We start from the raw sequence: 12,762 nt of genomic DNA on the forward strand, positions 1-12,762 counted from the left end.
ATATATATATATATATATATATATATACATCATACTTACTTGCCTTCATCCATTCCTGGCACTACCCTGTCACAGAGGGAACCCCACCCCCCAAGTGAGGAAGCACCCGGAAAAGACAAAAAAGGCCACATTATTTCACACTAAGTCTCTATCTGTAATGTGCAATGCACTGAAACCACAGCTCCCTATCCACATCCTGGCCCCACAGACCTTTCCATGGCTTACCCCAGATGCTTAACATGCCCTGATAAAGTCCATTGACAGTACATCGACCCTGGTATGCCACATCGTTCCAATTCACTCTATTCCTTGCACGCCTTTCACCCTCCTAAATGTTCAGGCCCCAAATGTTCAAAATCTTTTTCACTCCATCCTTCCATCTTCAATTTGGTCTCCTACTTCTTGTTCCCTTCACCTCTGAGACATATATCCTCTTTGTCGATCCTTCCTCACTCATTCTCTCCATATGTCCAAACCATTTCAATACACCCTCTTCTGCTCTCTCAACCACACTCTTTTCATTTCCACACATCTCTCTTACCCTATCATTACTTACTTGGTCAAACTACCTGACACCACATACTGTCCTCAAACATTCCATTTCCAACATATCCACCCTCCTCCGTAGAACCCTATCTATAGCCCACGCCTTACAACCATATAACATTGCTAGAACTACTATTCTTTCAAATGTACCCATTTTAGCTCTCCAAGATAACATTTTCTCCTTCTACACATTCTTCATCACTCCCAGAACCTTCGCCCCCTCCCCCACCCTCTGACTCACCTCCGCTTCCATGGTTCCATCCGCTTTTAAGTCCACTCCCAGATATCTAAAACAATTCACTTCCCCCAGTTTTTCTCCATTCAACCTTATCTCCCAATTAACTTGTCCCTCAACCCCATTGAACTTAATAACCTTGCTCTTATTCACATTTACTCTCCTTCTCTCACACACTTTACAAAACTCAGTCACCAACTTCTGCAGTTTCTCTCCCGAATCAGTCACCAGCACTGTATCATCAGCGAACAACAACTGACTCACTTTCCAAGCCTTCCCATCCAGAACAGACTGGATACTTGCCCTCTCTCCAAAACTCTTGCATTCACCTCCCTAACCACCACATCCATAAACAAATTAAACAAACATGGAGACATCATGCACCCTTGCTGCAAACTGACATACACTGGGAACCAGTCACTTTCCTCCCTTCCTACTCGTAAACATGCCTTACATCCTTTGTAAAAACTTTTCACTGCTCCCAGCAACCTGCCTCCCACACTATATACTTTTAAGATCTTCCACAAAGCATGTCCATTCACCCTATCATATGCCTTCTCCAGATCCATAAATGCTACATACAAATCCATCTTTTTTCTAAGTATTTCTCACAAACATTCTTCAAAGCAAACACCTCATCCCACTTCCTCTACCACTTCTGAAACCAAATTGCTCTTTCCTAATCTGATGCTCTGTACATGCCTTTACCCCTCTCAATCAATACCCTCCCATATAAATTCCCAGGAATACTCAACAAACTTATACCTCTGTAATTTGAACATTCACCTTTATTCCCTTTGCAATACCATCCAAACCCACTGCCTTGCTGGCTTTCATCTTCCACAAAGCTTTCACTACCTCTTCTCTGTTTTATAAACCATTCTCCCTGACCCTCTCACTTTGCACACCACCACAACCAAAACACCCTATATCTGCCACTCTATCATCAAACACATTCAACAAACCTTCAAAATATTCACCCCATCTCCTCACTTCATCACTTCTTGTTATTACCTCCCCATGAAACATGAAACAGCATTCCCTTGCTATCCAGTGAGGTAGCACTAGGGAAAGACAACAAAGGCCACATTCACTCACACTCAGTCTTTAGCTGTCATGCGTAATGCACTGAAACCACAGCTCCCTTTCCACATCCAAACCTCACAGACCTTTTCATGGTTTACCCAAGATGCTTCACATACCCTGGTTCAACCCACTGATAGCACATCGACCCCAGTATACCACATTGTTCCAATTTGCTCTATTCCTTGCACACCTTTCACCATCCTGTATGTTCAGGCCCCAATCGCTCAAAACCTTTTTCACTCCATCCTTCCACCTCCAATCTGGTCTCCAGCATCACCTTATTTTCATACATATACATATTAATGCCTCATTCCCATCCTTTAATGGCAACATCAGATTTCAGAAGTACTCCTTTCATTGGTTTAACACCAATTCAACAACAACAAAAAATTATTACTGCATATATATATCAACAACAGATCACACATCATCCTTAAACAAATGAAGGTAAAGAGGATCAGTATCTCCATCCTACCTCCTGGATGGTGTGGTACCAGAATATGCAGTCACATTACCTATCTATCTACTTGTTGTCACCATATAATTAGGCTTAATGCTTACAATATCTTGATCTCCTCTGCATAACTGTGTCTGCAGTTGACAAAAACTGATTAACTACCCCATTTGGTGCAAACATCCCTATGTTTCAATGCACCAAACAATGCAGTCCAATATTAGCTAATACATACTATTAGCCACCAGATGAAAGCTTGGTGATGCTTGATCATTTTTCTAATTGATGATCTTTGAGCTGAAAGTGTTTATAATGTCTGACTTGTACTTTTCGCAATCAATATACAGTACTATATTACTACTGAAATGCTGAGTAGTTCATCAGTCTCTTGTTATGTAGATGAAAATTATGACGAGTAATAAAAAATCAAATGAGAGGGTTTTACAAAATACATAAAAAGAACAGGGGAACCCAGACTTAAGGGTGTGCAACCTAAGAACACCCATATTTATGAATGAGATCAAAAAATATTTCATTCCTGACATAAAATCAACTGCTCATACTTACCAACTGCCAAACTGTATAATTTCTCAGCAGTTGTTTCATACTGTGATGTTTTCTTAATAATATTACTTTGGAATACAATATGCAATACATTATTACAATCAGGTATAGGTATTTCCTAAAATTTTATGCATTTCTTTATATTTTCCAGCTCATGTACAGATCAATTTGCAAACAGGGTCCAAGAACCTAACCCACTCATAACCCAGAGACTTCCTGTATATCTGATTCTGGATAAACAAATGACTGAGTATGTTTTTCATAGAGTGCTAGCCACTCATAATGAAAGCACAATTGAGGCTAAAGTACGTTATAACATTCCATTCATCATATTCTGCAATAGTTAAACTGTAAAACTTTAAATGGAAAGTGGAGGCTTCTTATAAAGCTATCAATATCTATGAAGGGTGGATTGAAATTTTAGTCATATAAATACCAAATATTTCTCATAAAAGATGTCAGGTATGGTACTTCTATACTTAATCTCATATCTACAAGGTGTTTCAAGCAGTCTAAAAAATCAAAAACTATTTCTAATGAACGATTTATAGCTACAAGCCGCAGAGAACATAAAGCATGAAGGAAACAAGATAGAAGCAAGAGGCACCCGATCCCCTCACCTGATGTAGCCTCAGGGGGCAAGTTATGTGAGAGAGATAAGCGTGTAGTCCCAGAAGAAGTAGTTGTGTTGTTGGAAGAAGAAGAAGGCTGAGGGTAGAACACACTATTACTAGAGTCTGTTGATGGGCTCCTCTTGTGGCCCATCCCTCCAAGGCTACCACCCCCGCCACCATTGTTGTTGTTGTTGTGAGCCAGGCTTGGGTGGTAGGCTGAGGGTCCCAACATGGGATCAGAAGGCGTGCGGGAATGGCTGGAGTAGTGTGGGAGGTAGAAGGAAGTGTTGTGGGAAACACCAGCAGGGGGTTTAGGTGCTGGTCTCTTCTCTGTCATATTACGAAGTGGCACTATGGGGTCACAAGAAGGTAAATGACACTTAGTTATTGGTTAAAACCTTCAAAACAACAAAATATCTATATACAGTACATATACAATAGAACCTGACTGTAGATCATTCATGGAAGATAAAAATTAAGGAAAAATCCATTTGTCATTGCTTTAATATTACGTCTGCTGCCTTCTTATTTCTAAAATGATAAATGTCAACACCTTAAGCTTATTCACTGTAATGAGAATTGTACTGCAACAACAGATTGTGAGGCTACTTCTGTGCAACCCAAAAAAATTATTTCCTGGGGAAAAATGTAAAGGCCAAATTATTCAATGGAAGGACTTTAAAAATTTTCAGAAAAGAGTTAGGAAAGATCTGTTACATTATGTAAACAAAAGTCATTCTGCAAATATGAAGAACGAGAAATAAAATCACGATCACAACTAAGTCCCTACATTTCTATGCGGTAAAACTGAATATAAAGATTACATGTGGAAAAATGTAGTAAAAGGTGCGTATATAAGCAAAAGAGGACTAAAATCCATTATACAAACACTTCAGCACAATTCTGTACCCACCAAAGGTCGTAAATGACAGTCTGAGATAAAATATTCTGTTTATCAAACTCTAAAAATTACTGCATTAAAAATGTATATAATCCTTACATTTTTATCTTCAAAACAAATTAGTTTAAGAGAAATATCAACATTGCTTCTACTAACACATAAAATTTATGTTTTACAAACAAATCATAATGCACTGTGGCACTGTGAAGTCATGAGACTGCTTCATAATTCTAAAAGTCCACACTACTGTAGGCAATAGGTTATTTCAATGATTTGTCAGTAATAAATGTTTCTTTCATATCTAGTGATCATTATATATACAACAAATCAAATTCATCTAAAAGCAATTGGAAAGGTTCTACAGCATGAAAATACATCCAAATGTTCATATATATATATATATATATATATATATATATATATATATATATATATATATATATATATATATATATATATCCCTATACATTCCCATCTCAACATGCTTGGCACTCAATTCTATGGACTAGAACCCTCCCATCCAAACATATCTATAACTATCCACCAACCCTGAAGCAAAAATAAAAAGCTTACCCCTGCCTCACACTTCAGTAACCTCTAATTACTCACAGATACCTTAACTTCCAATATATATGTATAACACTGACAAGACACATACACACTCATGTAAGCAAACATGGACTAAACAACCAACCTTCTAACTCAGCCTTAAATTCCAACCCCACCCAAGACAAACAAAGTCACACTCTCCCATATGTGCTCCGGACATCACCCATCACTACAACCACTTTTCCAACATATCCCAAAAGCCCTTCATGCCCATGCAAATACCATGAAAAAGACACCACGCACTTTCTACTCAATTGCTCTGCACACAGTTGCAAACACTGCATCACAACATTTTATGACCTGTGGTCCCAACCAGAGGAAATGGGACCTGGGTGCTGGAGGAGCCTCAAGATAGAAAGGATTCCTGGGGCAGGAAATTAGTACATAGGAAGTATGCATGTATGTATATGTTTCATACATGCCTACCCCATGACAAGAGTCCTTGTGTTACCCAGGACCTTTCTAAAGGCTTCTGCAGCCCAAGGGTCCACTACTCACAGTAGCAGGAGTGAGTTCTTGATACGACTTTACTCTCTATGATACAGCCTTGTCAGAGGTGACTTTTCACTCACAGTGTAGCCTTGAACAGTTGAGTCCAGTAACATGAGAAGACAAAAAAAAAAAAAAAAATACTAATTTATTCACACTCAGTCTCAAGCGGTCATGTGTAATGCACCGAAACTACAGCTCCCTTTCCACATCCAGGCCCTACAGACCTTTCCATACTTTACCCCAGATGCTTTACATGCCCTGGTTCAATCCATTGGCAGCATGTTGACCTTGGTATACCACATTGTTCCAATTCACTCTATTCCTTGCACGCCTTTCAATCTCCTGTATGTTCAGGCCCCGATCACTCAAAATCTTTTTCACTCCATCTTGGTCTCCCTCTCTTCCTTCTCTCCACCTCTGACACATATTGCCTTTGCACAATGGCACTATGCATGCATTCAGCTAATCCTCAGGCACTTCACCATGATCCATACATACACTGAATATCCTTACCAACCAATCAAGAACACAGTAACCCCCCCTTTTTTTGATAAATTACGCTGCAATACCATCCAAACCCACCGCCTTGTCGACTTTCATCTTCCACAAAGCTTTCACTACCTCCTCTTTGTTTACCAAACCATAAACCATTCTCCCTAACCCCTCTCACTTCACAAACCACCCAGACCAAAACATCCTATATCTGCCACTCTATCATCAAACACAGTCAACAAACCTTCAAAATATTCACCCCATCTCCTCCTCACTTCATCACTACTTGTTATTAACTCCCCATTTGCCCCTTTCACTGATGTTTCCATTTGTTCTCTTGTCTTACACACATTACTTACCTCCTTCCGAAACATCTTTTTATTTTCCCTGAAATTTAATTTGACTCTCTCACCCAACTCTCATTTGCCCTCTTTTTCACCTCTTACATCTTTCTCTTGACCTCTTGCCGCTTTCTTTTATACATCTCTTAATCATTTGCACTACTTCCTCTCTCTTATTCTTCACTAACAACCTTTCTTCTTCAGCCCATCACTTACTACCCTTTCTAATCTGTCTACCTCCCAGGAGAAACTGAGACTGAGTGCAGAAGCTGAGAGCAAATGACATTAAGGGGAAAGGGGGAGGAATGGGATGTATTTAGGAAAGCAGTGATGGCTTGCAAAAAAGATGCATGTGGCATAAGAAAGGTGGTAGGTTGGTAGGTTAGAAAGGGGTACTGAGTGGTGGGATGAAGAAGTAAAATAATGAAATGTTTGAGGACAACATGTGGTGTGAGGTGGTTTGATCGAGTAACAAAAAGGTAAGAGATATGTGTGATAATAAAAAGAGTGTGGCTGAGATAGCAGAAGAGGGTGTGTTGAAATGGTTTAGTCACATGGAGAGGATGAGTGAGGGAAGATTGACAAAGAGGACATATGTGTCAAGGACATATGCGTCAGAGGTGGAGGGAAGAAGAAGAGGGAGACCAAATTAGAGGTGGAAGGATGATGTGAAAAAGATTTTGAGCGATCGGGGCCTGAACGTATAGGAGGGTGAAAGGCATGCAAGGAATAGAGTGAATTGGAACAATGTGGTATATCGGGGTTAACATGCTGTCAATGGACAGAACCAGGGCATGTGAAGCGTCTGGGGTAAAACAAGGAAAGGTCTGTGGGGCCTGGATGTGGAAAGGGAGCTGTGGTTTCAGTGCATTGCACATGACAGCTAGAGACTGAATGTGAATGAATGTGGCCTTTTTTGTCTTTTCCTGGTGCTACCTTGCTAGAGGAGGGTGGGGGGGTGCTATTTCATGTGTGGCGGGGTGGCAACAGGAATAGATGAAGGCAGCAAGTATGAATATGCACATGTGTATACATGTAGATATCTATGTGTGTATATGTGCGAGTGTGGACGTTTATGTATGTACATGTGTATGTGGGCAGGTTGGGCCATTCATCATCTGTTTCCTTGTGCTACCTCACTACGCAGGAGACAGTGATTAAGTATGAAAAAATATATAAATGAAATATAAATATAAATGAAATGAAATAGATATCTGGGAGTGGATTTGGCAGCGGATGGAACCATGGAAGCGGAAGTGAATCATAGGGTGGGGGAGGGGGCGAAAATCCTGGGAGCCTTGAAGAATGTGTGGAAGTCGAGAACATTATCTCGGAAAGCAAAAATGGGTATGGGTATGTATGGTTCCAACAATGTTATATGGTTGCAAGGTGTGGGCTATGGATAGAGTTGTGTGCAGGAGGGTGGATGTGCTGGAAATGAGATGTTTGAGGACAATGTGTGGTGTGAGGTGGTTTGATCGAGTAAGTAATGTAAGGGTAAGAGAGATGTGTGGAAATAAGAAGAGCGGGGTTGAGAGAGCAGAAGAGGGTGTTTTAAAATGGTTTGGGCACATTGAGAGAATGAGTGAGGAAAGATTGACCAAGAGGATATATGTCTCGGAGGTGGAGGGAACGAGGAGAAGTGGGAGACCAAATTGGAGGTGGAAAGATGGAGTGAAAAAGATTTTGAGTGATCGGGGCCTGAACATGCAGGAGGGTGAAAGGCGGGCAAGAAATAGAGTGAATTGGATCGATGTGGTACACCGGGGTTGACGTGCTGTCAGTGGATTGAATCAGGGCATGTGAAGCGTCTGGGGTAAACCATGGAAAGTTGTGTGGGGCCTGGATGTGGAAAGGGAGCTGTGGTTTTGGGCATTATTGCATGACAGCTAGAGACTGAGTGTGAACGAATGGGGCCTTTGTTGTCTTTTCCTAGCGCTACCTTGCACACATGAGGGGGGAGGGGGATGGTATTCCATGTGTGGCGAGGTGGCAATGGGAATGAATAAAGGCAGACAGTGTGAATTGTGTGCATGGGTATATATGTATGTGTCTGTGTGTGCATATATATATGTGTACATTGAGATATATAGGTATGTATATTTGCGTGTGTGGACGTGTATGTATATACATGTGTATGTGGGTGGGTTGGGCGATTTCTTTCGTCTGTTTCCTTGCGCTACCTCGCAAACACGGGAGACAGCGACAAAGCAAAATAAATAAATAAATAAATAAATATCTATTCATCATACTTGATCGCCATTTCCTTGTCAGCAAGGGAGTGCCAGGAAACAGACGAAGAATGGCCCATCCACTCGTATACACATATAAATATATATATATAAATGCCCATACACATACATATACACATCAACATGTACACATATACATTCAAACATAAATATGTACATATTCATACTTGCTAGCCTTCATCCATTCCTGGCACTACCCCCGCACAGGAAACAGGATTGCTACCCCCTGCTTCAGCGAGGTAGCACCAGGAAAACAGACAAAAAAAAGGCCACATTTGTTCATACTCAGTCTCTAGCTGTCATGTGTAATGCTCCGAAACCACAGCTCCCTATAAACATCCAGGCCTCACACAACCCTGCCTCACACCTACATGTATCCCAAAACTTTTGCTCAGCTCTCCATCCAATCTTACACATGCATTTGCTCCTCTATGGAAGGCTTTTATACCATCCAACATTTGTCCTACTATACCATATATCCTTAACCCATCTCATGAAGCATTCCACTCAACTCTGTCATATGCTTTCTCCAGATCCATAAAAGCTGCTTACAACATCTTACCTTTAGCTAAATACTTTTCCACAGACATCTTCACTACTAAAATCTGATCCATGCACCCCCTACCTTTCCTAAAACCCCCTTGCTCTTCACTCAGTCACTTCCATCACTCTGTCAATTAATATTCTTGCATACACTTTTCCTGATATACTTAACAGACTTTTTCCCCTACAATTGCTACATGCATCTTTAGCACCTTTTCCTTTGAATGAAGGAACAATAATAGCTTTCACTCAATTCTTAGCACAAATTTTTGTTTCCATGATTTTTTTTTTTTTTTTGCTTTGTCACTGTCTCCCGCATTTGCGAGGCAGCGCAAGGAAACAGACGAAAGAAATGGCCCAACCCACCCCCATACACATGTATATACATACGTCCACACACGCAAATATACATACCTACACAGCTTTCCATGGTTTACCCCAGACGCTTTACATGCCCTGATTCAATCCACTGACAGCACGTCAACCCCGGTATACCACATCGATCCAATTCACTCTATTCCTTGCCCTCCTTTCACCCTCCTGCATGTTCAGGCCCCGATCACACAAAATCTTTTTCACTCCATCTTTCCACCACCAATTTGATCTCCCACTTCTCCTCGTTCCCTCCACCTCCGACACATATATACTCTCGGTCAATCTTTCCTCACTCATTCTCTCCATGTGCCCAAACCATTTCAAAACACCCTCTTCTGCTCTCTCAACCACGCTCTTTTTATTTCCACACATCTCTCTTACCCTTACGTTACTTACTCGATCAAACCACCTCACACCACACATTGTCCTCAAACATCTCATTTCCAGCACATCCATCCTCCTGCGCACAACTCTATCCATAGCCCACGCCTCGCAACCATACAACATTGTTGGAACCACTATTCCTTCAAACATACCCATTTTTGCTTTCCGAGATAATGTTCTTGACTTCCACACATTCTTCAAGGCTCCCAGGATTTTCGCCCCCTCCCCCACCCTATGATCCACTTCCGCTTCCATGGTTCCATCCGCTGCCAGATCCCCTCCCACATATCTAAAACACTTTACTTCCTCCAGTTTTTCTCCATTCAAACTTACCTCCAAATTGACTTGACCCTCAACCCTACTGTACCTAATTACCTTGCTCTTATTCACATTTACTCTTAACTTTCTTCTTTCACACACTTTACCAAACTCAGTCACCAGCTTCTGCAGTTTCTCACATGAATCAGCCACCAGCGCTGTATCATCAGCGAACAACAACTGACTCACTTCCCAAGCTCTCTCATCCCCAACAGACTTCATACTTGCCCCTCTTTCCAAAACTCTTGCATTCACCTCCCTAACAACCCCATCCATAAACAAATTAAACAACCATGGAGACATCAGACACCCCTGCCGCAAACCTACATTCACTGAGAACCAATCACTTTCCTCTCTTCCTACACGTACACATGCCTTACATCCTCGATAAAAACTTTTCACTGCTTCTAACAACTTGCCTCCTACACCATATATTCTTAATACCTTCCACAGAGCATCTCTGTTTCCATGATAGATTACAGAAAAGATGAATCTACTCTATCACACTTCCTCCTCCATACTTCAGCATTTAAACCATACTCCCATCCACTCCAGGTGCCTTTCCTACCTTCAGCCTCATCATTGCCCTTCTTACCTCCCTTTTTGATTTAGGCCCCCCACACTTGTATCCTCTTCATTCCATCCTCTATATGTAACAAATGCTGCCCTTCTCCCATCTTAATCAATTCTTCAAAATGATCCTTCCATCTTCCTTTCACTTCCTCTTGATTCAGCAACTCCCTTTCCTTACTTCACACATCAACACTTCCACTCTTACATTCACCTTTTTCACCTCCTTCCAGTACAGTTTCTTATCCCAAAGCTTTTCATTTAACTTTCTTCTAAATTCTTCATCTACTCTTTCTATGCTTTCCTCTATCACCTTCTTAACATTCCACTAACAAATTTTGTATTCTTCCCTCTTCTTTTTCTGAACTTTCACTGGTACATTCCTATCAAGCAATCTACCATATGCCTCTTTCTTCTCTTCCACAGCATTTCTCATCTCTTCTATCCACCATACATTCCTGTATCTCACTACCTTGTATCCAACTATGATTCTACAACCATTAATAGTAGTTCTCAAAACATTCTAAACACCTCATTCACAAATGACAGCATTCCTATATTCACTGCACTTCAATTTAAGTTTTCAGTTACCTTCCTTTCACAATCCTCTCTGCATTTTTCCTAATTCATCTTCTTGTTTGCCAATACTTTCACCTCTCCAATCTTCCTTACACCATACCTCCACTTCTCCCTAATCCTCATCCCCACAAGAACTGCAAAATGGTCAGTCTCTCCAAAGAATCCTCTCACAACTCTAGCATCCAGCACAGCCTTTCTCAATTTTTTATCCACTGCCTCATATTCAACCAAAGCCTTTTGCTCTTTTCTTCTATCATTCCTCATTCAAGCATATCTGTGAATTATCTTGTCCTGAAAAAAGGTGTTTGCAACAAATAAACCCCTCTCAGCACAAATATTCACAAGACAGCTTCCATTCTCACTTACTCTAGGCATTCCCCATTTACTAACTATCTCATCAATATCATCACATCCCAACTGTATACATTATAATTTCAATACATATCTCCATAACCTCTTTTATACATCATGATTTCTATACAGTTGCTTAAAGTCCTCCATCGAGTCACCTTTCAAACACAAATATTTTAATTCTGTCAGGCTATCTGCTTTTCACTTTTCCTTCACGTCTCCTATTCATCTCATACCAATACCGTTCCATACTTATTTCTCATTCTTCCCATCAGCCCTACTTCCCATCAGCACTACTTCTTTCATCAACCATCCTTCATATGAATGAATTTCCCTTTCCTTTTTAGTCCTCATGTCATCCACTCTTTGAATTCCACAATCTCTTATCAGAAGGTTAACTCTAAATGATCACAATTTTACCTTTATCTTTTACTCTACCAATCATGCTCATCAAAAGTATCCCCTCTGGTTTTCTTATTCATCATTCATTCACTTTTTGGGCACCTCATTTAAACTTTAGAAAATCAATATCCAACATTCTTTATTGTCATACACATACATTCCAGAAGAAAAAAATTAAGAACTGAACCAGTCCACCAAAACAAACCATGCTAATAACCACCTTTTTCCCTTTATAACTTTCCAAAGATATACCTCTCTCATATCTCAAAAATTTGTGATTTTCAAAATATCTTGTTATATGTAACATGCAAATGCCTATACTTCTGAAACCTCCTGAATTTCTATCCACAAATCAAATCATATTTCACAAAATTTCATCTGAAAAATACTATCTGGTTTTGTTAAAAAGATTTGAAATTACTTAATGAGTGAATAATTACTTATAAAACTGAACTCATTAGACTTTAGAATTGCTATATGATTAAGAAACTGTAAAACTATAAAAATTTTTGGTTTCAGAAGCTAATAAAATGTTTTCTAACTAGTATCAAAGGATCTTATTTGTATGTCTTGTGAATGTTACTGCTGTTAAAATTCTGAATTTCAGTATTTTTCACAAATGTAAGGTCCATAACATATGCATCAAAATTTTCC

At 40.1% G+C, this 12,762-nt stretch overlaps 1 protein-coding gene across 1 annotated transcript in view; it reads right to left on the bottom strand.

Annotated features, from left to right (window-relative positions):
• The window catches only part of LOC139763546 (arf-GAP with SH3 domain, ANK repeat and PH domain-containing protein 1-like), a 272,263-nt gene that overhangs the window by 65,835 nt on the left and 193,666 nt on the right, over positions 1-12,762 (bottom strand). The window contains exon 9 of the mRNA XM_071689748.1: positions 3,506-3,850. Coding sequence (XP_071545849.1) covers positions 3,506-3,850 — 345 coding nt within the window. The remainder of the gene's footprint in view (positions 1-3,505; positions 3,851-12,762) is intronic.

Source organism: Panulirus ornatus, chromosome 47 (genome assembly GCF_036320965.1).
Source record: "Panulirus ornatus isolate Po-2019 chromosome 47, ASM3632096v1, whole genome shotgun sequence".
Taxonomy (NCBI): Eukaryota; Metazoa; Arthropoda; class Malacostraca; order Decapoda; family Palinuridae; genus Panulirus; species Panulirus ornatus.